Below are 24,618 nucleotides of genomic sequence, written 5' to 3'. Positions count from 1 at the left end.
AAGGTAAAACCGTACTGATATAAACTCTTCTACCTAAAAATATGTATCATATTCTAAGCAAAAGGTTTCAATCATGTGAACCATGGGTGCAAAGACTTAAAAAAACCTTAAATACATTAAGTATGGATATGGTAAAAAAGCCAAACATTTTGCTTATAAACTCCATGTATAAGTCCATGTCAAGAACTAGAAAGTATGGTTTTCTCTGAATGTATGAATGGAATGTGATCATCATATTTAAAGTAATTTTAACATGTTCCTTCTTACAGTAGGATAAGTAATGCAAGACAAAGGCAGATCATATTTTGAGTCAAATAAAGAGTAACTTTTTCAACACCAAAATGAAAAGTGTACATGTTTTTAATATGCATGGAAGTGAAGACAAAAATGTTTTTGAGACAGATGCAGCTATTTTTATTATTTTAGCTGCCTTTTTCAGAGCCAGTTAAAATGTGTATGTTATTTTTAAGAGAAAAATATAAACGTTACATATTATAAATTTGTTTTTGCCTCCTTCACTTATTTCTTTTGTTACTTCTCAGAACGATCAGTTAATTTCTTAGGGTAAGAACATTAATTACTTTTAAACAACCCATCAGTTCAGACGTATATGTCCTGTTAGAGGTTTACATTCTTATAAAAACTAGAGCAACACTAGCATTTACTTTTATACAGGAGAGAAAGAAGCTGCCTTCATGCCGAGCTATTCCGTTTCCTTTTCTTCTTTTGCAATGAAGCTTCCAATTTTTTCTTCTCTGAAATAATTTTTCTCTTTTTTTTTGCTGTTTTATCACTTGTATCGGTCCAACAAGCTTTGTTTTTCCTGACTATTGATGATTTTTCATCTTCTTTTGCTGAAAAAAAGCAAGAAATTGTTCACACTGATCTTTATGTAGTTTTATAGTTTTTTATTTTACAGTGGAAAGTGCCATTTATGCTGGTTTTGCCTGTGAAATTAAAATATCTGAAGATCAAGTATGTAAATAGATAACAATACAGAAAAAGAACTGCAAAAAACCCAAACAAATCTGAGCCAGACCTCGTAAGTTTGCCCAACTACAATGGCCTCAGACCTAATTTTGTTTATAGGAAAACAAGACATGCAGTCCTATCAAACTGTTTATTTTCTTATCTGTCTCAAAAGCTTCACAGCGACTTCCTCAGTATGTTATTCAAGTAAAGAGAAAGAAAACTTTAATAAAAGTGAAAAGAGGCTTATGTCGTCCAACAAACATACAGGCTTGAGACACCATCAGATTGGTGAGTATATCTATATCACTTGCCAGTGTCATCTCCACAGTTCTTCAAAATACCAAAACTTTTTCCAGTCCATATAGTAGAAACCTCCTACTTAGTATATTCCATTTCACTGTCACATTAACAATTGAAAATACACACAGTTCTGTTACCTTGAGATGATGTTGCAGCTTTATCAGAGTTTTCTTTCATTTCTGAAACTTGGTCAAGCCATACTGCAAGACATGTCAGCCTAGCTTTGGTACTGACTTCACACAGTAAAGATGGCACATTTTTAATCTGAAGAAAACATTAAAAAAATATTATTTACACATTATTTCTGTTTAAATTTACTGAAGTATTTGAAGTGAGAAAGTAACTTCCACTTAATTGTTAGGCAATTGTATCACTCAGCTCTGGGAGTACTTGAGCAAATATCCTATTACAACCCACACAGTTATATAAAACTTTGCCTGGACAGAAAGCAAATCACCACAGATTTGGTCAAAATAAATACAGTGTTACAGAGAAAGGTAAAGATTTCCCTGATCACTATGTCAATTATGGGGAATAGAAACAAGGGGAACAGAAATTTGAGGAAGGGAAAAGAGGGACTTCACTATTGCACTTAGAAGTATAAAAATAATCAGAGGGAGTAAAATTAAAAATGGGCAAATTGACATATGAAGTGTATAAATGTTGAGAAATAATTATTTGAACTATTCAAGATACTTAGAGTGAAATATGGTAGATCCTTCATTAAATGTTAAAAAATCTATTTCTGATTTTAAGAGCAAACAATAAACATGGTAAACTTAGAAGATAAAATATGATTCCTTGTTGAACTGTGCTACTGGGAACTGCTTGAAAATACAGGAAATACAAGTACCCAGTACAGTAATGTGTTTGAATTTTTCTAAAGGATAAGTTCCTCCCCTGACATGAATGACCACCTGGCCCCAAACCACAGAGTTTGTGTTTTTAAAAGAGTAGCAACAGTCATGAACATTACAAAAATTCACAGCAGTCCTTAAGACACATATAACTGATTAGACAGTCATAGGCCTGGCCAGGTCAGTCTGATGGGAAGCATGACTTTACATATAAAGAGGAGATGAGATCTTGTAATATCGTCAGATTTTATAGTTTGTTTAAAAAAACCTTACAAAGATAAAAAAATATAGAAGTGCATAAATATATGTGTATATGTATCTACTGAACATAACATGGAAGAAGATCAAGACATCCAGATTTCACGTAAAATTTCCTCAGTGATTTAAAATTAATCTATATAACAGAACAGTCTGCAAATTTGGTTGTCTGATATGTTTCATAAATGTAACAAGCAGTTTAACAGACCAACCTTATCAAGATCCAGATTCCACATTTTAATGTAACCATCACTGGATGCAGTAACAATAAGATGCTGTCCTTCTCTTTCAAAAGTATAAATATCTTTTATTCTGTGAAAAGAAAAGTAATATGTTTCTATTTTATAGCATGGCAGTTCACATCAGAACAGTAAGCTGACAAAAATTAAAGATGAATAGGCAAGAGTTTAAAAAATCAGTTTGAACAGAAAATCCACAAGTGACAGGCAGGAACTTTAACAGTGATCTGGTTTGAGTGCTGTCATTTATATTTGCCTTTGCTAGGCTCATTAAGATTCAATTCAGAATGCTTTAATACTTTAAAGCATCTGCTATTAGACACACCAATGACATTACTGCTAATGCTTTTGTGTTTTGATGAATTAAAAGCAATATTTGGATAAATATTTGGTATTCAACAACAACAGAGAATATGTGATTACACTCCTGTTTGAATTGAATAAAACTGGTTTGTTGTTTTAAAGCATTCTGAAGAGTCAGAATCAGTAAAGACTGGTTAAATACACACTCACCCACTCACTCACTCATAAACTTAGAACAGTAATAATTCTAAGTATATACCTTGCTGTTTTTGTAACACGCATGGACAGCACAGTACTGGTGCTCCTACTAAAAGCAAACAAGTCTCTCCAGTTTGAAATTTAGCACATAAATAAATTTACTCTCTATACTAAAACAAAAACAATAGTAAAATATGCTGAACACTACAAGCTATTGAACTTTACTGAGAACTCAGCACCGCCATAAGTATCTAAATAGTAAACAAATACAGAATACCTGTTTTCATGAGCTTTAAATTCACACAGGCATTTTTGAGAGTCGCAGCTGTAGAACCGTATAATTTCATCATCTCCAGCTATGGCAAGGATAGAATCCTTGGAATGGGAAAAAAAAAATGCAAGTGTGATTAATTTCATGTGTTTTAAACCAGTTAATGTCCCAACACCTTTCTTTTTTGTACTTACTGTAATAAATCTAAGTGAAGAAATTCTCTTCTCTGTTGTAATGGTGCCAGTGATTGAAGCTGTGTCAAGTCTGTAGATATCCACTCTGTTTGTTACCACAGTCGCATACCTCTCTCCATCAGGGGACCACTTAATTATGTGCGCATCTGTATACACATAGACACTGATTTTTTGCACTCTATATGGCATGAAAATCTAAAAGTAAGAATCTTTAGAATCTGTTAGACAGTTTTCTACCTAGATCTGAGAAAATATTCAGTGAAAAATCAAATAACCTAGAATAAACAAGTCAAACTATGCTCTTAAATGTTTCTTTCTGATTATCAGATTTGTGTAAAGAAAAACAAACTTTTTTATTTTATTTAAATGTCCTGACCTCAAATTTCAAGGGAAAAAAAGGATTTACTTTAGTGATACTACATTTTCCTTTTGGTAAACTATTATTACTAAGGATATAAACTTATATATGCTTGCCTGCATGTGTAAAAAAGACATTGTGAAAGTCGTTTCCAATTAACTGACTTGTTGATTAATTCAGTCAACTTTTCTTTACACAAAAAATAAAACTATCTAATTCCACCTTATTTGGATTTAGACTGATAAACTCACTTTGCTTCAGGTTTTTGATGAAGGCTAATCGTCCTTCAACAAGATTCCAAGTTCTGAAAGACAATAAGAGATAATATGCATTCTGGTTAAAAACAGCACAGCGAAACTGAAGTCTGATCTGCTGACATAAGGCACCCAAAGGAAGCTTTTAAGCATCTCTGTGCATTTTTCTGCCTTCTTATTGCAAGAGAAAATGATGAGTTCATATATCGCTTGCAAAGTATAAAGTTGAATTTGTGTTATTTATTTTCTAAACCACCATTTGCAATACAGAGCCCAAAAGGAGCCCAATAACAATTTGCAGTGTTAAAATAGAATTTTATATCTTTAAAAAAGATATCTACAGCAACATGGACACATTCCCAGTGAAAAATTAGTTTTCTCACACTAAACAAAACCTTGACAGTTTCCAGAAGGTTAAGCAAATTGTGTTCCAAAATGCAAATATACTTATACATCTACAAGTGACTTGTAAAGAGTCAGAGCTCACAAAAAGAAGGTATTTAGAACTTCATAAAACAAACCAATGGATCTTTGAACTGTTTGATGACAAATATGTTTTGCCAGTGTTTCATAGTCTAGTCCCAACATGGAATTGCTGCTTATAATACCTTACTAAGAGTTACTGAATTATGATTCTCCACATTCCTTCATCAGTTTTGACTCACCTTAATGTTTTATCTGTTCCAACTGACAAAGCTAATTTCCCAGAAGGATGAATAGAAAGAGATGTCACCTGTCCCCTGATAAAAACAAAACATTAGCCACATGTATTATTTACAAGGAAAATAAACATGAAAACGTACATGAATATGCAGATTTAAGAAACTCACTTATGTGCCTTAATGGATTTCAGACATTCCCATCTCTTTGTGTTCCAGATACAAATGAGTCCATCTTCAGCCCCACTCAATAGATGTGCAGTACCATAGAACTCCAAACAAGTTATTGTCCCTAGAAATACAAACCGGAGCTATTAACAATGTTGTACACACCAAATAGTTATTGCACAGAGAACATAGGAATTAACAGAAAAGCATCGTCCATCAAAACATGCCAGCTACTACCCTACCCTTGGGAAAATCTAAATTATTTCCTAAGTATTTCTTCACAAACCCCTGAAATTTTCTTGTTATATTCAATCCCTGATGTGCTCTATCAGCCACTCTTTAGCCATACACGTCTGAACTCCATCTGGTCTTTTCTCTGACACAGCAGTACTCAAACATTGTGGGATGGATGACAGAGGGCTCCTATCAGCAATAAGGAATGCTCCCATGTCAAAGCCCTGCTGCTACTGACACACAGCTGAATTTACTGCACATACTGTGTCCCATAAGCATCAGATTCATCATACAGGAGTTAAATGCAGGTACTGTGCTCAGTCGAACTCCAGGTTCTTCTTAGCTCATCAGGACTGAGCTACAAATGACCCAAACAGGTTTATTTGGACAGCCATTAACTGGTGACTGTACCAATTATATAGACAAAGGGTGCACCCTCAGCAAGTCTGCAGATGACAGCAAGCTGAGCAGGGAAGGATGGGATGCTATCCAGAGGAACCTGGACAAGCTCAAGAAGTGGGCCCATGGGAACCTCATAAGATTCCACGAAGCACAGTGAAAGCCCTGGTATCAATACAAGCTAGGGGATGAACAGATTGTAGAGCAGCCCTGCCGAGAGGTACTTGGGCGTGCTGGTGGATGAGAGGCGGGACATGAGCCAGCAATGTGCTCTTCCAACCCAGAAAGCCAATTGTATCCTGGGCTGCATCACAGGCAGCATGGCCAGCAGGTTGAGGGAGGGGATTCTGTCCCTCTACTCTGCTCAGGTGAGACCCCACCTGAGTGCTGCATTCAGCTCTCGGATCCCAACAAGCAAGTCCAGAGGAGGGCCATGAAGATGACTAGAGAGATGGAATACCTCTCCTGTGAGGAAAGGCTGAGAGAATGGGGATTGTTCAGCTGGGAGAAGAGAAGGCTGCAGGAAGACCTTATTTTGGCCTTCCAGCACTTGAAGGGGACCTGTAAGAAAAACAGGGACAAACTTTTGAGCAGGGCTTGTTGTGACAGGACAAGGAGCAACAGTTTTAAATTGAAGAGGGTCAGTTCAGATTAGATATAACAAATAAGTGTTTTTACAAGGAGGACAGTGATACACTGAAACAGTTTGCCCAGAGAGATGATCCATGCTCCAGCCCTGGAAACCTTCAAGGCCAACTTGGTTGGGGCTCTGAGTGACCAGACCTGGTTGAAGATGTCCCTGCTCAATGCAAGGGGGTTGGACTAGATGACCTTTAAAGGGTACCTTCCAACCCAAACTATTTCATGACTCTATGATGTACTTTTACAGTTGTAATTTAGCCAGCACAGACAGTGGGAAATGTACCACATTAACTCATCTGGCAGCAGCAGCCTGCTCTCACATACGTAACTTTCCTGATAGAAGAAAAATGGCACATGAGCCATTTGTGGGTCATAACTTTTTAAACAGTTAAAACTAAAAATAGTTGTAAGAAGCAACTATATTTGTGGCAGCACTAATATCCAAAATATTTTTTTTACTTTTATGCTCAAAAGTTTACCTTGTTTGTATCATCACACCATCATGGCTGCAGCACCATCACTATTAGAGTTTTATTAAAAAAAAAATCAGTTTTCTTCTTCTGGTGAGGGCTGGTTTTTCAGCTACAATTTTATACCATTAATGCTTTTCACAAAGAAATGCTCCCTTACCATTGTGCTGTAGCAGCGCTCCATGCTCTATCTTCTTTTTCATGTCATAGATTTGGATTGTCTCATCTCTGCTCCCAGTGACCACATATCTGTTATTCACTGCTACTGCTGACAACGAGGCAGAGTGGGCATGATGTGTAAAATCAGGGACGATTGTCCAGGACTGTAAATGAAATGCAAAACAAACAGGTATTTATGAAGCTTACCATAGTAAGCTTCCACTTCATTGTCCTGTAATTTTATTTTGTAAAAGAAAATCCTGAAAAAGTATGTGTGTAAAAATCAGAATCAGAGAATCGATTAGGTTGGAAAACACCACTGAGATCATCGAGCCCAACCTATGACCAACGGACCATGGCACTAAGTGCCACGTCCAGTCTTTCTTTAAACACCTCCAGGGATGGTGACTCTACCATGTCCTTGGCAGTCCATTCCAATGTCTAATCACCCTTCTGTGAAGAAATTCTTCCTGATGTCCAACCTAAACTTCCCCTAGTGCAGCTGAAGACTGTGTCCTCTCATCCTGCTGCTAGTTGCCTGGGAGTAGAAGCCAGAACCCACCTGGCCACAACCTTCTTCCAGGCAGTTGTAGAGAGTGATAAGGTCACCCCTGAGCCTCCTTTTCTCCAGGCTAAACAATCCCAGCTCCCTCAGCTATTCATGATCAGACCTGTGCTCCGGACCCTTCACCAGCTCCTTGCCCATCTGTGGACTTGCTCCAGCACCTCAGCGTATTTCCTGAACTGAGGGGCCCAGAACTGGACACAGTACTCGAGGTGTGGCTGTGTACTTGTACACCAGTGACAAGTACAGGAGGAGGAATTACACAAAAGCATAATGGGATCTTATTGAGTTAATGTGCTGTTAGGAGATTAGTCTAAAGGACTTAAGCGTGCAAGGCGCCCCTTGTAATCAGTGCCGTGCTTAGACGAAGTTGCCGATGGAAAAAGTGTCTGCACAGAGACAAATCTCATGGCCGAGGGAGGCGGATCCTATCGTTTTCCACCCTGGCAGGCTGGAGACACGCCTTCCACCTGGCACCAGCCCCCAGACCACGTACCGTCCATCCCCGGCGCAGCTCTTCGTCCTCACCCCCGCGTAGGGAGAAGCGGCCCCGCACCGCAGCCCCCCTCACCCACGCGGCTTCCCGCAGCCCAGGGAAGGCTTCCCGCAGCTCCTGGGAACCCTCTGGGGCAGCGAGGGGGCCGAGCCTGGCGGGAGAGGCCGCGGGACAGGCCGCCCCGCCCCCGCAGCGCGCTTTAAGAGCCCCGGCGGCGCCCAGAACCGCGGCCGCGGACGGGCGAGACGGTGAGTGCCGGGGAGCGCTCTCCGGGGCGGGCGGGCAGGCAGGCAGGCAGGCGGGCGGGCGGGCGGGCGGGCGGGCGCGCACGCGGCCATTTCCCCCCATTCCCCCTCCATATTTCCCCATATATTCCCCTCCGCCGTTCTTCCCTATATTTCTCTGGAGGTGTTCCAGGCCAGGCTGGATGGGGCTCTGAGCAACCTGGTCTCGTGGAAGGTGTCCCGGCCCGTGGCAGGGGGGTTTGGAACTTGATGATCCCTTCCAACACAAACCATTCTGTGATTCTATGCGCCATCCTCCTCTCCCTCCCCACCCCCCTCCCCATTTCCCCCGTTTACCTGCCCGGGCCGCGTGGCGAACCCCAGCAGCACCTGCTCGTAGCACCCCGCCACCAGCTCCATCCGCCGCCGCTCGGCGCCGCCCCGGGGTTCCTGCTGGCTCTTCCGCCCGCCCGCCGCGCTGCCTGCGCCGCTCCGCGCTGGCTCCGCGTGTGGCGTCCCCGGCGGCGCTCGCTCCCCTCGGGTGAGGAGCAGAATCCCGCGGGAGCTGCCGCGGAGCGGGAAGCGCCGCAGGGAAGGGCGCGGGGTCAGGCTGCGCGCGGGGCAGCCCGCGCGGGGGGGCCTCGCAGGGCGGAAGCGGCGCTGGCGCGGGCGGTGATGGCGGCGGGGAGGACGAGAGGCGTTAGTGCCGGGATCGGGATGGGAGGGGGGGAGCGGTGACCGGCACCGGGGGCTGGTGGGGAGGAAAAGGGGCGCGAACCGATTTACTGGGACCGAAGGAGGAGGGGAGGGGCGGTCGGACCTTTCCCTTCCCCCGGGGCCGCAGGGCCGCCGCCTCCTCCCTCAGGGCGTGTGGGGCGGGGAGGCCCCGGCGGCGCTTGGGCCGAGGCACCAGAGAACCGGCTCCCCCACCGTCTTCCTAGCGCTGGGCCCGCTGGCTTTTATTTTTATATTGTCGGGTGGTTTTACGGTTGTGCTTTTTTTTTTTTTTCAATTCGATTTTTTACCGCGTAGCACAATGAGCGGGAAGCGCGGCCGCGGCGCCACTGTGGCCGCTTGCGGAGGGCCGCGGCCGGGCGGGGCGCACTTGTGGTCGGGCTCTTCCCGTCGTGCCGAGTGGCTCAGTTAGAGAAATGCGTCACGACTCGGGCCTGGGCTCGGCCGGGGTCACCACGCCGGCCCTAGGGGCTCCGGGAGCTTCCCCCATCCCCCTGCCCTGGCCCAGCGCCTCGTGTGAGCGAAATTAGTGCCGTAGGAAGGGGGCGGCTTGGCCGCTGCCCGGGTGAGCGGTGTTCGCACCGGTACTGCCCGTTGATAGCTTCTCCCGCTTTTTTGCACGTATAAACGCAATAATGAAAAGAATCCTTGGAATACAATAAAAAGCTGTTATGGTGTGTGTGTAATCCGGTTGAGGATCTGTTTGAATTCTGCAGGTTGAAGCTGCCCAACTGCCTAAATGAAAGCTACAGTTAAGACCAACATTAAAAAAAAAAAGAAAATGTTTATACGTGCTGTTTTAACTGCTTTTAAAATGTTTTTATTTCGTAGTGAAAAGATCAAGAGGTGACAGTCAAGACTGGACGAGGATAAGGACAAACACAGTGTTGCTTAAAAGCTGGTGAGAAGCAGTTGGATCACTTGCCTCCTGACAGCCTTTTACAAGACGACTGCTTTATCGTGTGTGCCCGTCTTCTGCCAGATCTGCATGAGTGAAAAGCAGTAAGTTTAAAAGAAGCTGCTTTGCAACTGAGAATTTGAAAGTTAGTTATTTCAGTGTCAGAGTGTGGAGAAGTTCATAGTTCCTCTTATTAAAAAGTAGTGTTTCAGTTAGAGGAACGCTGTTCTGTGGAAATTTGTATTAATAATGACCATCTTTAACAGAGAGACGTTGCTGCTGATAATTATGATGAACACAGTTACTTTTAGTAAGTGTATTCTCAATTTACCATAAGCTAACCTTACTGGGACTAGACTGTATTTTAAGGGCTTGTTTGTACTTGACAGTTTCGTTGCCTCCAGAATGGCTGTGGGGATAAAGTCCATAGTTATTTTGAATAGCACCATGCATGGATGGTCTAATTATGGTTTATGGCTATCCTGTGTCAGGTTAGCCTAATCCACTTTCAGAAGCAGTGCTCTGAACTGCTCTGCTCTGGGGCAAGCCTTTAAGGCATTATGGACGTTCTGTGTTTATTGCATTATGTGAATGTGGATTTGATCAGCTAGGATGTAAAACATTGCATAAATTCTTGCATGGAAATAGAAATTAGAACTTCAGCAATCAGGCATCTGCATAGAAGGAGCAACACTGGATATAAAAAAATCAGCAGTGGTGAATAAACAGCTTTATGTGGAAGTAAATGTAGAATATTTTACAAATGAAGCTTGGTTTTGCACTGATTTATTTTTGTTAGATGACTAGGGGAAAAAGCTTAAAGAAAGGATATTGGAATCAAGAAAGATACATACCTTTTCAGGAAAGTGTGTCCACTGGTGTAATGGTAGCAGTAAAAGGTTATTTATTGGCTAACTCGCTGGCAGTGAAATGTGTAAATGAAAAAGGCAAAAGAGAGAAAACAGTCCTAAGAAAAGGTGCAGAGAAAGATCACGTTTCTCCGTAGTGTGCCCTCATCCTGCTTTTATTTCTATTATTTAGCACATAGGAAGTATCACTGCTTGTTTTCACCTGTATAGTTTGTGGTACAAGTAAATCACCTCTTAATTTGGCTAAAAGGGGAAGAAACCCTGGGGACTTTTGCAAAACATACTAAAGCCTGTATCTTGTTGCCTTGTTTTAACTATTTTAGTTATTCTGAACTACTAGGTTATTGTGTGTAGGTATTTCAGAATTAAGGGTAAGGTATAGGTGACTTAAAAGTTCCCTGTAATTTTCTAGTGCTTTGGACAGTGGGAAGACTTTGTGGTCTATTGCAGTTTAAGACAGTGAAGGCTACTTCTAATCATAATCCCATTGGCCATATATCCTTTTCACACCCATTGCTTTAGCAGTGACAAGTCGGAACTTTAAAAATTAAGTTCTGACTTAATATCATTCAAAGGATGCAGAGAGGTGAACATATTTGGAAGTAATTAATCTCAGGGATAAAATTCTTCATCTTTTTCGTCCCCTGTTCTTTTTCCAGCTGAAGGAGTGAACTGAATCTGTGCAGCCATACTGTTTGAGAAAGACAGAAGACAGTTTGAACCATGGCAAGCCAGGTAAGATCATGTGGTCAGAAATACAGGCTTGCAGTGCCTAAGTGGATTCCAGAACCATACTCAGAATTTCTAGTAAATGTAAAGCTGAAATAGCTAGCTTGCTCTGAGTTGGGTGTTCTTTTAGTCCTGTGATTTCTTCCGGCAACGTGGTAATTGGTGGCTGTCCTCTGGACACTTAATTGTGTCAACTGAAGCAGATTGGGGGCATAACATTAAGTTTCGCAGTTTGGATTATTTGAGTGTGAGTTCTTCTGAAGGACCTTGCGTGTAACACTCTCTATATAAGATACATGTAGAGGTGTTATAGAGGAAGAACGATAAAGCCTGCGTAAGTAAAAGCTGTGGAACATCATTCTCATTTTTGTAAGTCCTTGTTCTTCAGAATCTTGAGAGGGAGGCAACCTGTCTTAATATGGCTGTTTCCTCTCCTTTTTTTGTGCAGTTACCCCACTCACTTCCTTTTTGAACTGTGGTTTTTGGGGTTTTAGTTGGTTTTTTTTCTCCCTTTTTTTTTTTTATTTTTATTTTTTTTTTTTTGTAAGAGGCACTTTTTTATGCCTCTTCCTTCCTGGCCTTGTGTCTGGGTTCACGTTTTCCCTCAGCCAAGCTGGTGCCTGTTCCTGGTCTGCTTTCTCCTTACATTCCATTCATTGGCCTCTTGTCATTGTTCCTGGCCTGGGAGAGTGACTCACTGCTGGGTAGTGAGGAGAGGCATCTCACAGAAGAAGAATTCCTAGGTGAGGGGAAGATAGGGACAGCGGAGATCCCTTTTGGAAGAGTGACGATTTCCCTGCCTCCTCATCACTCAGACTGTGCTGCGGCAGGATTTTTTGCGTCCTGGAGCTCAAGCGGAACACAGTCCAGTCCTGAAGCTAATTAACATTTAGGATTGGCCAGCATCAAAGGGCTATCTGCTTTTTCCCTAATTCCCAGAGGAAGCTGTCAATCCTTTAGCCAGCTTGACAAGTCAGGGGAATATGGCTGTTCATACAATCCTTTGGCTCTGTTATTTTTGCCAGGCGTTTTCCCCAGAGGCTGCTTTCCCTCATGGGAGGCGGAGGGAGAAATGGGACCCCAGGCTTCTTTCAAGGGCAAGGTGAATATGGGGAAATCACCTGTGGTGATGGGGAGTGGGAGGGAGGAATGTAAATAAGGCTAAAAACTATAAAGGTGATTTTTTTTCTCCCTACAGGACTTGATGGCGAAAAAAAGAGAATGTCTCCAGGCATACAGCTGGTGGAGAACACCGCAGAAGAAACGGAAGAAAAAGAACAAAATAAAACCAGGAAGAATAGAGTTCGTCCCTAGTAGTACTAATACAACCAGGTAAAGACCTTTAGAACTGAGAAGCACTGGCCCCCTACCTGTTTAAATTGATGATGACTAGTGAATGCCATCACTTATTTTTAAAATCCTGAAATGGCACACCTAGTGCCTATACTATAAGTGCCTATAGTAAGTATACTGTAAGTGCCTATACTATTCCATTGCTTATGGAATTGTATTGCCAGTAGAATAATCAGGTTTTTTTTCTAGTTTGTCTCTCTCATAATCACTTAAAGTGGTGGCAAAATAGTCATAGCTCTTTTGAATCGTGGCTGTAACTTAATAGTTTTTCGTGGTGTTTTTGGGTGCCCTGCCCTTCAGACAGTGAATATTACTTTTTAAAACCAACTTCTAAAAAGTTTTTTTAATAAATATGGGTCTTTGTTAAAATGCTTTCTCTTGCAAAAGTGGTAGAATGGACCCAGAGAAATAAAGAATTTCTTGCTGGAGTGATGGCATTGCAGTTCTGTACATTGCTCAGCAGAGTTCTGCAGTCTGTTCATATTTTTGTTTCTGTATTTGTTCAGTGATAACTACCTGCTTGTATGTTGGGTACTTTAATACTACAGTGAGCTATGTTAGTCTCAAACTTGACCGTGGTTCTCTTTTACCTGTTTAAAGACCAGATTATTCAATATTTGTTGGGGAGCTTACTCCAGAAGTGGATGATTTCCAGCTTTATGACTATTTCCTAAAGAGGTACCCCTCATGTATTGACTGCAAAATAGCAACAGACCTGCTGGGATATTCCAGGTAACGTCTGAAAATGTTTAAACGATGTCACTGTGTTTGCTTCTATAAGTAATGTATAAGAACCTGCGTCAGAACTGTTTCTGCATTTTCTTAGGAGGCAGGAAGAGAGAGATTAGCGTTTGGCATTATGTTTTTAACAGCATAGATCCGTGTATTTCTCAAACTTTATGGTTAATTTAAGCAGTTAATGTGATAAGCTTCTATTCAGCCATATGAATATCTACATGAAGCTAGATAGCGGGAGAAGGGAGACCTCTGCATGGACATGTGCACTGCTGTGCCTGTCTACAGCATTGTGTCCACTTAGTCATCTGCAGTACTGAAGACAAGCTAATTCCCTTTTTACATGTAAGGAAAACTGTAAGGCCTGGCAAATCTTAGGGGGTTGGGAGACCAAACTTCCAATATTAGTAAATAAAACTTTAGTGGAAGTTACACTGGCCAGACAGTGAGTCAAGCAGGGATGAGCAAGTTTGCTGTTCAGACAACACTGGCTGTAATGGACTAATTCAAAACAACTTGGAAAAAAAAGGAAAAAGGAAATCTGAGAAAGCTAATTTAAAAAGCATGTTAGAGCTGTATAGATGTAGGAGTGGTTTAATACTAAGAGATAAATGACCTGCTGTAAGTGCAGAAATATGGAATTTGGTTACTTAACTAGTTAAAACTTATTGTTATGCTGGCTTTCAGCAAGTTACATCTTAATGCTGTCAACAAGCTTTTTGCTTCTGGCCCAAGTTTTTAATTTTGTAAAAGCATCTTCTGTGCATGTGCACATGCCAGAGAGGTTGCTTAGGTAATAAAAGCTATAGTAGCTACTATTTTCTGTTTTCATGAAGACAGAAATTGCATTCATTAGCTTTGTAACTGTTATGAATACTAGAATTTGTTTTCTCCCTTTTGAAAATTGTAGAGGGTATGCCTTTGTCAGATTTGGTGAGCAAGGTGATCAGATGAGGGCACTGCAAGACTGCCAGAATGCACCAGGTCTGGGGGGAAAACGAATCCGGCTGAGCATAGGAATTTCTAAAAGGTAACAAATGAGTTGTGCATTGATATAGTAATTCTGAATAATCGGATTCTTTTAGCTCTGCCTTTGTAAAGACTGTGGCCCGTGCTATAATGGCTGTACACACGATGCAGTCTACAAAACCAAAATCACTGAAGCATTATGTTTGGACTACTTGGATTCATCAACCTCTTTCAGTATTTCTGGGGGAATCCAACTCCTAAGTCTAGCCAGATTGTATAACTTGGGCTTAGCTGTTGTAACCAGCCTTAATTCTTACACTAGTGAAGCTGAATGCATTTGTAAATATTTTTCAGGTTTGGGTCTGAAGAAGGTAGAAGGGACAAAAAGTGTTTGGTTTTTATGCTAGGAAGCTTTTCTTCTAGACCTTTCCCTCTAGTTTAGGCAAGCTAGTATTTTGCTAGTTTTAAAGTAGGCTGGCAGAGGAAGGAACTCCTTAGTGGAAAAATACAGAATATAGAGGGGAAGAAGCCAAAGGAGATGTTGCTTGAAGAATTTGTTTAGGATACTGTTCTTTACTTTTCAAGTAATCAGAGCAGTAGGAAATTCTAAAGTTGACTGGTTTTGAGAGGGTTTTTTATTCTGCCAGCACAGTTCTCTCAGTTATTTAAGACAATTCAGTTAGAGTCTTGATACCAAATTTGATAAACTTTGACCCAGAATACAGACAAATATATAGAACTTCATATAAAACAATTTCAGTATATATTCATGAAGTTAGTTTGTGTGTTCTGTTGGAAGGCTAAAAATAACATCTTCTGTTTCTTTTTACCCTGGATAATTCTGCTAATGTTGCCTTGTTGCTTTGGAAAAGAAATGCTCTTACCCAAGAGAGCGTTGTCCAGAATTGCATTGACTAAATTGCTTTGAAAATAAGAAGAGGTCCCAAAGAAACAGGTTTTCTCACATATGCTATCCAGATAAATGTTAGCAGCATTTTCAGATTTTTCTTTCCTACAGAGATGGATGTAGGAGAGAAGTTAAAAGCAGAAGACTTTGAGACATAATGTAATCATTTGTTTACTACAGTACTAACACAGTAGAATACCTATTTATTAGAATGTATGTGTAGCTTCACAGTAATGAAAAAAATGTGGGTATTAAAATACACATCGCTAATCTATACCTGTTTCTAAATGGCTGAGTACCGAGCTCTCCTAGCATCAAAATATCTAGCCATCAGAGTAGTTTGTCACTAAGTCACTTACATTGGAAACTCTATTTCTGAGCTCCTTCAGTTTGTGTTCTTGGCAAAAAACCTTGATCTGAATTTTCTGTAGCGAAGTGGAGAAACAGAGAAATTGTACTCTGTGAACAGGAGTTTTGCTTGCACTTAATCAGTGAAGAAATGTCTAAGCATAGGGGATTTCTTGGAATGTGCAGCTGGTTTATCTGAATGTTTTTTATGCAGTGTATCTGTGTTAGTACAGACAGTACTTGTGCAGTGATACTTGTTAGTGTGTGAAGTTGTCCCTGAGGAAAAATCTGCTTAGGAAAGGGAAAGTAGTGAAAACTAATTGCCTGGCCCTTTGGTCTTAAGAACCAATGAGTTTTGTCATATTCCTGCTGCTGCAGCTTCATTCTGGATAATGGCAGTGCTGACTTAACCTGACAGCTATGCTTTGTCAACTGCCCATGGACTAAAAATTGAGTAGGTGAAGGGTAGGCATGGTAAATTGGCAGGCAGTGTCAGATGCTTCTCTGAAACAGATAACCTGACTTCATCTCTTGTTTCTGGAAATAACAAGATTTAGTATTAAAAAAACAAAAGATAGAAGGGCTAATTAAGACTTTAAATCTTTAAAGCATCTTTAAAGGTGTCTTTAAAGCAGTGGTACTTGATAAAGGTCTGTCGTCTTAATAAATGATTTTTTAGCAGCAGCTTGCTTAAATGGATACTAAAAGTACTCAAACTGATTACAGATAAATGTAATTGAGTTAATCCATGGAAATAATTATTTTGGCATTGGTGAAGGTGAGAGTATTTGCTTCTGTATAAACATGAGATACTGTGCTGTGACTTAAAACTGTTGCTTAGGCAACTATTTAGAAAAGCTTCCTTTTAAACTTGGAAGTCTGTAAACTATGGCAAATTGTTTAACTTCAGCAGTGGGTTTACAGTTTGTTCTCAAACTCTTAACTGTATATAACTTCTCATGTTTCAGACTGAAAGCAGAATTCCAGCGGTACCAGTCATACAACTATAACGATTATTACCAAGATTATCAGAACTACTACTCGCAGTGGAATTATGATCCTTATGCTGACTACAACTACAGCTCCTATACTCCCTATGATAGCATGCAAGCTGTTGGAGAATGCTCTTTAGGAGATGCTGTTATGGCTCCAGCTGTGTTTGAGGTAAAGATACTACACACTTGATTAAAAAAAAAACACAAAATCACAAGTTGCATGAATTGTGTAAGTCAGAGCAAAAAAGTCCTAAAAATTAAATTGTGTTCAGCTTGGTGTGGAGGTTAGATTAGCAGACATCCTTGAGAGCTATATTTGATTTAAGTGTTTCAGTAGTGCCTCTACAGAATTAGATATTTATACACCATTATTGTTCATGTATGCCAGATAACAGTTCTGAAGCATAATTGTGTAGGCTTTCTCTCGTCCTGTTTTCGATTATACTTTTCTTGAAGAAAACGAAAGAATTACTGTAACATGATCTTATCTGAATTAGCCAGTTTATCAATTAAAACTTCCCAAAGTCCTTTCCAAGCTGAACTTATGCTATGTTTTTCTAAACAAAGAAACAAACAACCCCCAAACCTAAACAAACCAACAAAACCCCTGAAACCACTAAAAACCAACAAAAAACACCCAGCAAAAAAACCCTCCCCAACAAACAGCACCTCCCCCTGCTGATTTTGTAGTTGTGGGAGGAGGAAGTGGTTTGGAAGTACAAAATTATTTTGGATTTGTGATGCTTTCTGAAATGGATTGAATAAAGGTTTTTTTTTTTTAGGAAGCTTCAGCTATGACTGAAATCAACGATGACCTGATAACTGAAGGTAATGATAATTCTATCACTGCAAATTGAATTTAGTCATACTTCTGCCCTTTAACAGTACAAGCCAATGAGTATTGGATGACGAATGTTTTTGAATTTCAGCTGATGTAGTAGGATCTTCTGTGCGTTATAGCTTAGAGGAGGTAGGATTTTAAAGCAAATAGTGTACACCATGTCAAGTAGAATGGCACATTGTCAGCGATAATTCACAGCAGGTGTCTTTAACTTTGCCTTCATGCTCCTTCCAAAATGACCTATTAGAGAATTTACCATATCTTTGTATAAATTCTGCTAAAATCATTGTGTGTTAAACTCATTAATAGGCAAAAGCTTGGTTTTCCAAAACCTGAGATAAAAGCTTATGTTGCAGGTCTTAAATTGAGGATTCAACTTGCACTTAAGTTCTGTAGAAGATTTTTTTTTTTTTTTTTTTTTGGCCTGGAAGGTTTGTAGACAGTTCCTCACAGAGAGACATCTTGTGTTAGCATTCAGAAACTTTATCCTGCCTAACATATATTGTGGTAGAAGTTATTTAAATGGATTTTGGTAGATTATCAGGCTTAATTATCCTTAAATGTGCGTTTATATTGAAATAGCAGTATAGTCCTAGCATTCTAGTAACACATATTCCAAAGGAAGCTGGACTTGTCAGGTTTGTTGTAATTCTAGGTGAATAAACATCTTATTACATTTACTATTAAATATATTAAATTTGGCTAAAATGCATTTTATGAGGCATTTACTTCAGGTTTTTGTGTGCAACCTTTCCAAGATCTGACACTTGTACTTACCAGGCTTTTATTTTCAGATCCACAGCTGTACTTGGATGTTGATGAAATGAACAGACAATTCATGGAGACAAGTGAAGAACTCTATGATGCCCTCATGAATTGTCACTGGCAACCTCTGGATACGGTCACTTCTGACATCCCCTCTGCTATTTAAGTGTCTTATATAGCATGACCGTTATGACCAAGGTGCTAAAACTACATTTCTTCTACATTACTCTAGATCATAATTTTTAAAGCACAATGATAGGTTGGGGTTTTTTTTGCTATGCTTTTGACAGTTTCTGTAATTTTTTTTTTTGTTCATCACTTGGAGCATCTTGAAATCATGTAAATATTCTAGAAATGTAAAGAGTTCAATGGGGTCTAAAGATAGACTTGCCTGTGTAAATAAAATTTTGTTTCTGCAAACGTGCCAGCAAGGGATTTTACTTACATGTGTGAAACACATTCTCTTCTGGCTTGTTGAATTTAGCTGGAGGCAGTAGGGGTATTTCACCTGTCTTTGGTATGGGCAGCAGGACTAGCAAGAACTAGCTCTCACATACTTCCATGTTACCTAGGCAATCTTTTACAAGCTCTTAACATGCTTTATCTGTACAGTTTTAACATACAGAAGGGCAAACTTTCAGCTGCCATAGCTGCAAACATTCCAAAGGCTAAGGATTGATACCTACTGATAATTCTATTTCTGCCATTCTTGTTAGTCTTCTCAACTGATGCTGTACAGCAAAGAAACTGGTGTAACATAATATGTGTTTTTAAACCTGAAAATCCTTGGAGAAGACTTTGGTTTAAAGGAGGAAGAATAACCCACCAGGAATTACAGTATCCTAGCTAGTAACAACTCTTCAACTAAGTTGCATCCTATCCTAAACATCTGTTACTTGTTCAGTCTTCATGCTAGGAGGTTTCATAGTGATGAGGTTATAAATCTTAGTAGGATGACAGTGTTCAGTATTCAAAGGAAATTAGGGGAGATGGCAATGAAGAATGTTCTGCTTTAAGATAGCAACTTCTGAGTGGCTTCCTCTAAACTGTTACTATCTGGAAGGGTATAAAGTGTTTTCCAGCCATAGGGACAACTTAAGCTCGTGTTTATGCAAAAGTATTTACTGCTTAATGAATGCAATAAAATAAATTTAGGCTGAAAACAGAAGAATACTCTTTGAAGAGAAGAATGTAGAAATCATCAGATAGCTAATAGCCATGAAAGCTACTAAAGCTAGTCAAGTAGGTAATGATACATACTTTAGGGTACTGCCATGTGTGTTTTGGGAGCAATCTAAACCAGAATTGCCAGAATGGCAGATAGGAATGAAGTCCTCTGGCTTTTTTCTTTTTTAATGACTTAATTACATTAAAGTGGTCACAACCTATATGCTGTTCTTAAATGTGAAACTAATTCTGCATTGCAGAGTGATGACTTGGCACAGGAAGTCCCTTCTAGCTGCTCACCAGAATCTCCATATTTTCTCTTCACAGTTTAATTTCAGCTAAATTTCTTTTTCAAAGTTCCACCCATGAAATGCAGATGCTCTAGAAAAGGGTTTCAGAGTGCTATAGGAAGTTCGTTCTTCCTGGATTTTGTCCAGATGTGTATGTAGAGAGAAAACAAAAAAATTAATTCAGGCAGGGAGTGTACTATCACAGTTTTATCAACTGTTTCCCTGCTTTGAAGAGAACTAGTTGTGCTGTGGCTGGAAAGCGGGCTTTCTTAGGTGAAGGCTTCCCTTGTGTGAACTGGTCAGTTGTTGGAGGATGATAGGAGGTAGATTATTGATGGGAATGTGACAGAAAGTGGAATAAATGAAGCAAAGAGAATCTGGATGGGAAAGGGAGTACTTGTGTGCATATGTAGAATTGTTTCAGGGGACTGCAGAAGCGGGGGGGGCGGACTTAAGATAGTAGATGCAGGCCCCTTGAATTTGGATAGGAGCGTTAAAGCTTTACTACTACACTGGATTTGATGCCACTTCAGTTGTAGTGCACAGCTGTGGTACTTGAGCTTGGTACTAAAAAGATGTTGCTAAGCAAAGGATTTCGTGTCTAGCAAGCACTATCATCACAAGCAACAAGACAGCTTCCAGGTCTGTGCCTGGGTTATATCCTGCTTTGAAGTGCATATCCTGCTTTGCATAGCATTACATAACACCATACTGAAGTTGCAGGAAGTAACTTGTGGAAACCTTTTGTGTTTCCAGTTAAAAATGTGATGCTAAAGATGTATGTTGGCTTGGCAGAACTGCTATGGAGTATCTGCTGATTTTTAGTATTTGGGAGGTTGACCTGTGTGTGAACTATGTAATGAGGGGCCCATGTAGCGGTGTGATTTCACTTAGCAGCATATAAACCTCAAAGTCAGTGTGTAGCCACCACATTTATGCAGATTTTACATGTTAACAAGGTTTTTATGCTTTGCATTAGAGACTGTTTTCAGATATGCATGCACCTTCTGTTCTGGCCTGTAAAGTATCCATATAGGGAAAATACTGTTATCAAATGCACTGAAAGAGGTTGTTTGGGCCATTAGTTCTGCACACTTGAGAAATGTTGGGGAATATATTTTCTTCCAGTCAACATACAAGAAGAGAGAGGTGAGGAAGGGAGTCTGCTGGTTGCAGCCCATGTGATACCTGTTCTAAAGTAGCTCTCTGACTTTGTTTTCTGTCTCCTGAGCTTTACTAGCCTATCCTTTCCAGTTAGGAGTGCATATATGGGATCAAGATGTGTGTAGAGCATGTTCTTTATTGTAAAGGCGTACTGAAAAAACTTTTTTCTGCATGGGTGTAAGCCCAAATTCAGGAAAAAGTGAGCACATTGGAACTGTTGGAGTGCATTGCTGAGACTTTTAAGTGAGGAAACTTACAGCTCTGGTACTGCCTGCATAAGCTAGCTTACATGAAGACCTGAATGTGTACATCATACAGATGCCTGCTATCAGTTCTACAAAGATCTGATTGCAGTAGAAACATAAAAAAAATATTGGAAGCAATGTGTTCAACACCACACTATTTCACTTTTTCCAGTTGTGTTTTGTCTGTTTTACCTAGCTGAAATGTTTTGGGTTGGTTTTATTTTTTTTTAAGTCTGATGAAGGTTTGTTTTTTTTTCTGGAAGGATATTTAGTGTTGGTTTTATAAACTCTTTATTGTACCTAGCTGTGATAGATAGTGCCTTTACCTAAAACCTGCTAATTTCTTGAAAAAGAGTAATGTTTTTGTTTTCCATCACTTCTCTGAACAGAAAAGCTTTAGTACCATGGTTTGAGGGGCTATTGATCCTGCGGTCAGTGAACAGGGAGAAAAACAGGCTAAAGAAAAGGCAAAGAGTACTTAAAAGGCTAGAAAAAGGTTAAATGGTACTTAAGCCGTGAATGTTTCTTTTTGCAGGGATGCTCTTGGACCAACAGCTTCTTTCTAGCGCTACCTCAAATTAACTTGCAGATATAACTCACAGGGAAGATTGATCATAAGGTGATGATCACTATCATTCTGCTGGAGATCTATATATATATTTGCCTTTTGTTTTGTCTCATTTTTAATGACACTTATTTAATTTCAGTGACTCATGTCAATAGACTTTGTTTGACTACATCGACAAGTATTTCTGAGTCATGAGTTTCATTAAAGGCATGTCACCATATGAAAATTGTTCTAAATAAGTAAAATGGAAGTAAAAGTAAATAAAGAAGCACTTGAATTTACAGAGCAAATATAGTGTAGCTGCCTTTGACACATACTTGGAAGGGAATATCGCGATTACAGCTTACCTTAATATACTTAGCATGCATCAGAAAGAAGGAAACTTGTTTCAGATATGCCCAGCTCCTACATGTCCAGCACAGGAGGGTGTTAAGTCAGTTCCCCGCACAGGTACCACTTTAGAAGCCGGCATTGTTACTCATGAATGTCTGTTACCAAAGGGCACTGTTTATACCCCTTTGTAAATTCTGCTCTTCCCATAATGGAAATGCATTATGATACCCTTCCTTCCTCTCCCTAAAGTTTGAAGTTACCATGCTGCTTGGTTCCTGGAGAGAGCTACAAATCCAGGCTACAATACTTTTTTTTTTTTGATGATTATATTAATGATTATCTTGAGATATGTATTGTAGAAACAGTGTCATCCTAAAGCTAGTCATCAGATGTCACACATGGGCAGTTTACACAAGATGAGGTGGTTCTTGCAGGTGACTTTTAAACCCACGTGTTCCACGTTCTGGAAAGGATCCTCTGTAATTGTGAGTCATCCCATGCACGTAAAATTGTATTTACAAGGGTGGGGCAGGAGGGCAGGGGTCTGGAGTTCCAAAGGTGTAGTTCATGAGAAGAAATATCTGGAAAGTAACTCCACCCTGGCAGGGGTTTTTGGAAATGGCTATCTCCTTTAGATAATAATGAAAATAGGACTAAGAAATTCAGGAGTTAAGTCAGGTAGGAGAGCTGAGAAGGCATGATGAGGTTAAAAAAAGTATGAAACAGAGCTTGGGCAGCACAGAATTTCCCAGTAAAATTTCTTCTAAAAGCTGTTCTTCTGCTGTTGCTGCTGGTTTACATTTCTGCAGGCCTTCAGAATTGCCCTTGCTGTTTTGAGACTTCCTTAATTCCCCCCAGCGCTCCCAGTTCTGCATTCTTTCTTGAGGTGTGTGCTGGACCAAATGTTTTTATTTTTAGTGGAAGGAGTGTGTGGTACATCACAGCTCTTCCACAGTTAAGTACCTGGGCCTCACTCTATGTTAGTAAATTTTTAGTACGTTCTGGTTTGGGTTGGGTTTTTTTGGTGAACATTTTTATTGACTTGGATGTAGGGAAGGTGCTTATGATTTTCTGCTCTGCTCCATGATCCCCAAGACAGGTGACTGCTATAAATAAGATGCAGAGCCATAGATTTTTCTCAACTGTAGTCTCAGTAGAATTAAAAAACAAAACAAAACACATTTTCACGCATTTTAATTTTGTAATAGGAACGCACTCTTCCTCATGTTTTGAGGAGGAAAAAAGCTGTGTCGCAGCTTTCCCCCCTCCCCCCTGCTCCCAACCTGCCAAAAATGGGCGACGGCAAACCTGCACCATCTCAATTCCCATTGCTTACACAGACGCAATGGATAACGTATTCCCGGGGGAGCACCGCGTACCTCCTGGTGCCGTTTTTCCTGCCGCCTTCCCCACGCTCCCCTTCGCCGGCTCCTCAGCAGGAACAAGGGAACATCTGCCCCGCCGCCGTCCCTCGGGGGGAGGCACAGGGTGGGCAAGTTGTGTCCCCTGGGCGGGAACAGCGTCTGGGCCGCCAGAGCATTCAAGTATCCGAAGGGTGGGTGCCAAGAGGACGGACCCGAGCTACTATTGGGGGTGCCCTGCAATAGGACGAGAGGCAACGGGCAGAAACTGAAGCACAGGAAGTTCCACCCGAATATGAGGAAGAACTTCTCTACTGTGCTCTACTGCGCGCATGGAACTCACTGCTCAGAGACATTGTGGAGTCCCCCCCCCAGGGATATTCAAGAATCGTCTGAATGCAATCCTGTGCCGTGGGCTCTAGGCCGACCCTGCTTGAGCAGGGAGGTTGGACTGGATGACCAACCGTGGTCTCTTCCACCCTGGCCCATTCCCTGCGAAGCGCCGTGGGAAGAAGGGAGAAGGCGGAGGAGCCGCCAGCGCCACTACCTCCGGGGCTCACCCCGGCACAAACCTCCGCTCCCAGCCTTCGTGTCGTCCCTGAGCCGCGCCCAGGGGTGGGCTTTCCCCTCCCTCCACCACGTTCCTCTGCGGGTCGCGGCAGAGCTCAGCTCGCAGTTTTCCCGCGCAGCCGGCCCGGCCTGGCCCGTCCCCTCCCTCCTTCCCGCTTCCCCGGGAGCAGGGCCGGCGCGCGCGGGGCCTGCCGGGCCCGCCCGGCGCCGCTGGTGTGACGCGCCCGCGCGGGCTAGTGACGCGCGTGCGCGGCCCGGGGCGGCCGCCGTGTGGTTGGTCGGCGGGAGGCCGGGCCGCGGGGGAGGTGCTGCGGCGGCGGCGGTGGCGGCTCGGGCCACGGGCGGGCGGGCGGACAACGCACAGGGCCCCGCCGCCGGGCGGGAGAGCGCGAGCGAGGAGCGGCGGGAGCGCCGAGGGGCGGGAGAGACGTGAGAGGGGGAGAGGCGGAGAGGCGCGCGAGCGCGCGCGGGGGGGGGGGGGGCGGAGGCCGCGGAGGAGCCCCCCGCGCGCGCGCGCCAGAGGCCGCGCGCGGCGCGTGGCGGGCGGGAGCGGCGC

General features: G+C 41.7%; 2 protein-coding genes across 7 annotated transcripts; one reads left to right on the top strand and one right to left on the bottom strand.

Annotated features, from left to right (window-relative positions):
- Positions 1 to 342: 342 nt before the first annotated feature.
- PAK1IP1 (PAK1 interacting protein 1) lies at positions 343 to 8,923 on the bottom strand. The gene is made up of 10 exons (XM_027676158.1): positions 8,578 to 8,923; positions 6,937 to 7,099; positions 5,035 to 5,155; positions 4,870 to 4,944; positions 4,202 to 4,254; positions 3,593 to 3,738; positions 3,405 to 3,502; positions 2,600 to 2,699; positions 1,410 to 1,536; positions 343 to 854 (listed from the first exon to the last, which is right to left on the bottom strand). Exons 1-10 carry the CDS (start codon positions 8,638 to 8,640, stop codon positions 694 to 696), a joined length of 1,107 nt encoding a protein of 368 aa, XP_027531959.1. The 5' UTR covers positions 8,641 to 8,923; the 3' UTR covers positions 343 to 693.
- Positions 8,135 to 22,088, top strand: LOC113964222 (tRNA selenocysteine 1-associated protein 1-like). Of its 6 annotated transcripts, XM_027676160.1 has the most exons (11): positions 8,867 to 8,919; positions 9,787 to 9,957; positions 11,382 to 11,457; positions 12,477 to 12,553; positions 12,650 to 12,783; positions 13,405 to 13,536; positions 14,450 to 14,569; positions 16,732 to 16,927; positions 17,541 to 17,586; positions 18,394 to 18,562; positions 21,766 to 22,088. In XM_027676160.1, exons 4-10 carry the CDS (start codon positions 12,524 to 12,526, stop codon positions 18,528 to 18,530), a joined length of 795 nt encoding a protein of 264 aa, XP_027531961.1. In that variant the 5' UTR covers positions 8,867 to 8,919; positions 9,787 to 9,957; positions 11,382 to 11,457; positions 12,477 to 12,523; the 3' UTR covers positions 18,531 to 18,562; positions 21,766 to 22,088. The 6 variants fall into 6 exon arrangements, with proteins under 6 accessions (XP_027531962.1, XP_027531961.1, XP_027531966.1 ...); XM_027676161.1 differs by lacking the exon at positions 8,867 to 8,919 and adding an exon at positions 8,135 to 8,244 and having other exon boundaries at positions 18,394 to 22,081; XM_027676165.1 differs by lacking the exon at positions 14,450 to 14,569.
- Positions 22,089 to 24,618: the final 2,530 nt, after the last annotated feature.

This window comes from Neopelma chrysocephalum, unplaced genomic scaffold (genome assembly GCF_003984885.1).
Source record: "Neopelma chrysocephalum unplaced genomic scaffold, ASM398488v2 Primary Assembly neopelma1_26b, whole genome shotgun sequence".
Lineage (NCBI taxonomy): Eukaryota > Metazoa > Chordata > Aves > Passeriformes > Pipridae > Neopelma > Neopelma chrysocephalum.
Note: the sequence above shows the minus strand (reverse complement) of the source record. Positions and strands in the feature narration are given on the sequence as shown.

What these genes read in the sequence shown, in the direction of transcription:
- PAK1IP1 (XM_027676158.1), bottom strand. Translation starts at nt 8,640, where the DNA reads ATGGAGCTGGTGGCGGGGTGCTACGAGCAGGTGCTGCTGGGGTTCGCC. An exon ending in GGAACAGATAAAACATTAAG is followed by an intron (nt 4,255 to 4,869) that starts GTGAGTCAAAAC and finishes ATTGTCTTTCAG; the next exon opens with AACTTGGAATCTTGTTGAAG. An exon ending in GGAATCTGGATCTTGATAAG is followed by an intron (nt 1,537 to 2,599) that starts GTTGGTCTGTTA and finishes TGTTTTCTTCAG; the next exon opens with ATTAAAAATGTGCCATCTTT.
- LOC113964222 (XM_027676160.1), top strand. Translation starts at nt 12,524, where the DNA reads ATGGGACCCCAGGCTTCTTTCAAGGGCAAG. An exon ending in GACCTGCTGGGATATTCCAG is followed by an intron (nt 13,537 to 14,449) that starts GTAACGTCTGAA and finishes TGAAAATTGTAG; the next exon opens with AGGGTATGCCTTTGTCAGAT. An exon ending in AGCATAGGAATTTCTAAAAG is followed by an intron (nt 14,570 to 16,731) that starts GTAACAAATGAG and finishes CTCATGTTTCAG; the next exon opens with ACTGAAAGCAGAATTCCAGC.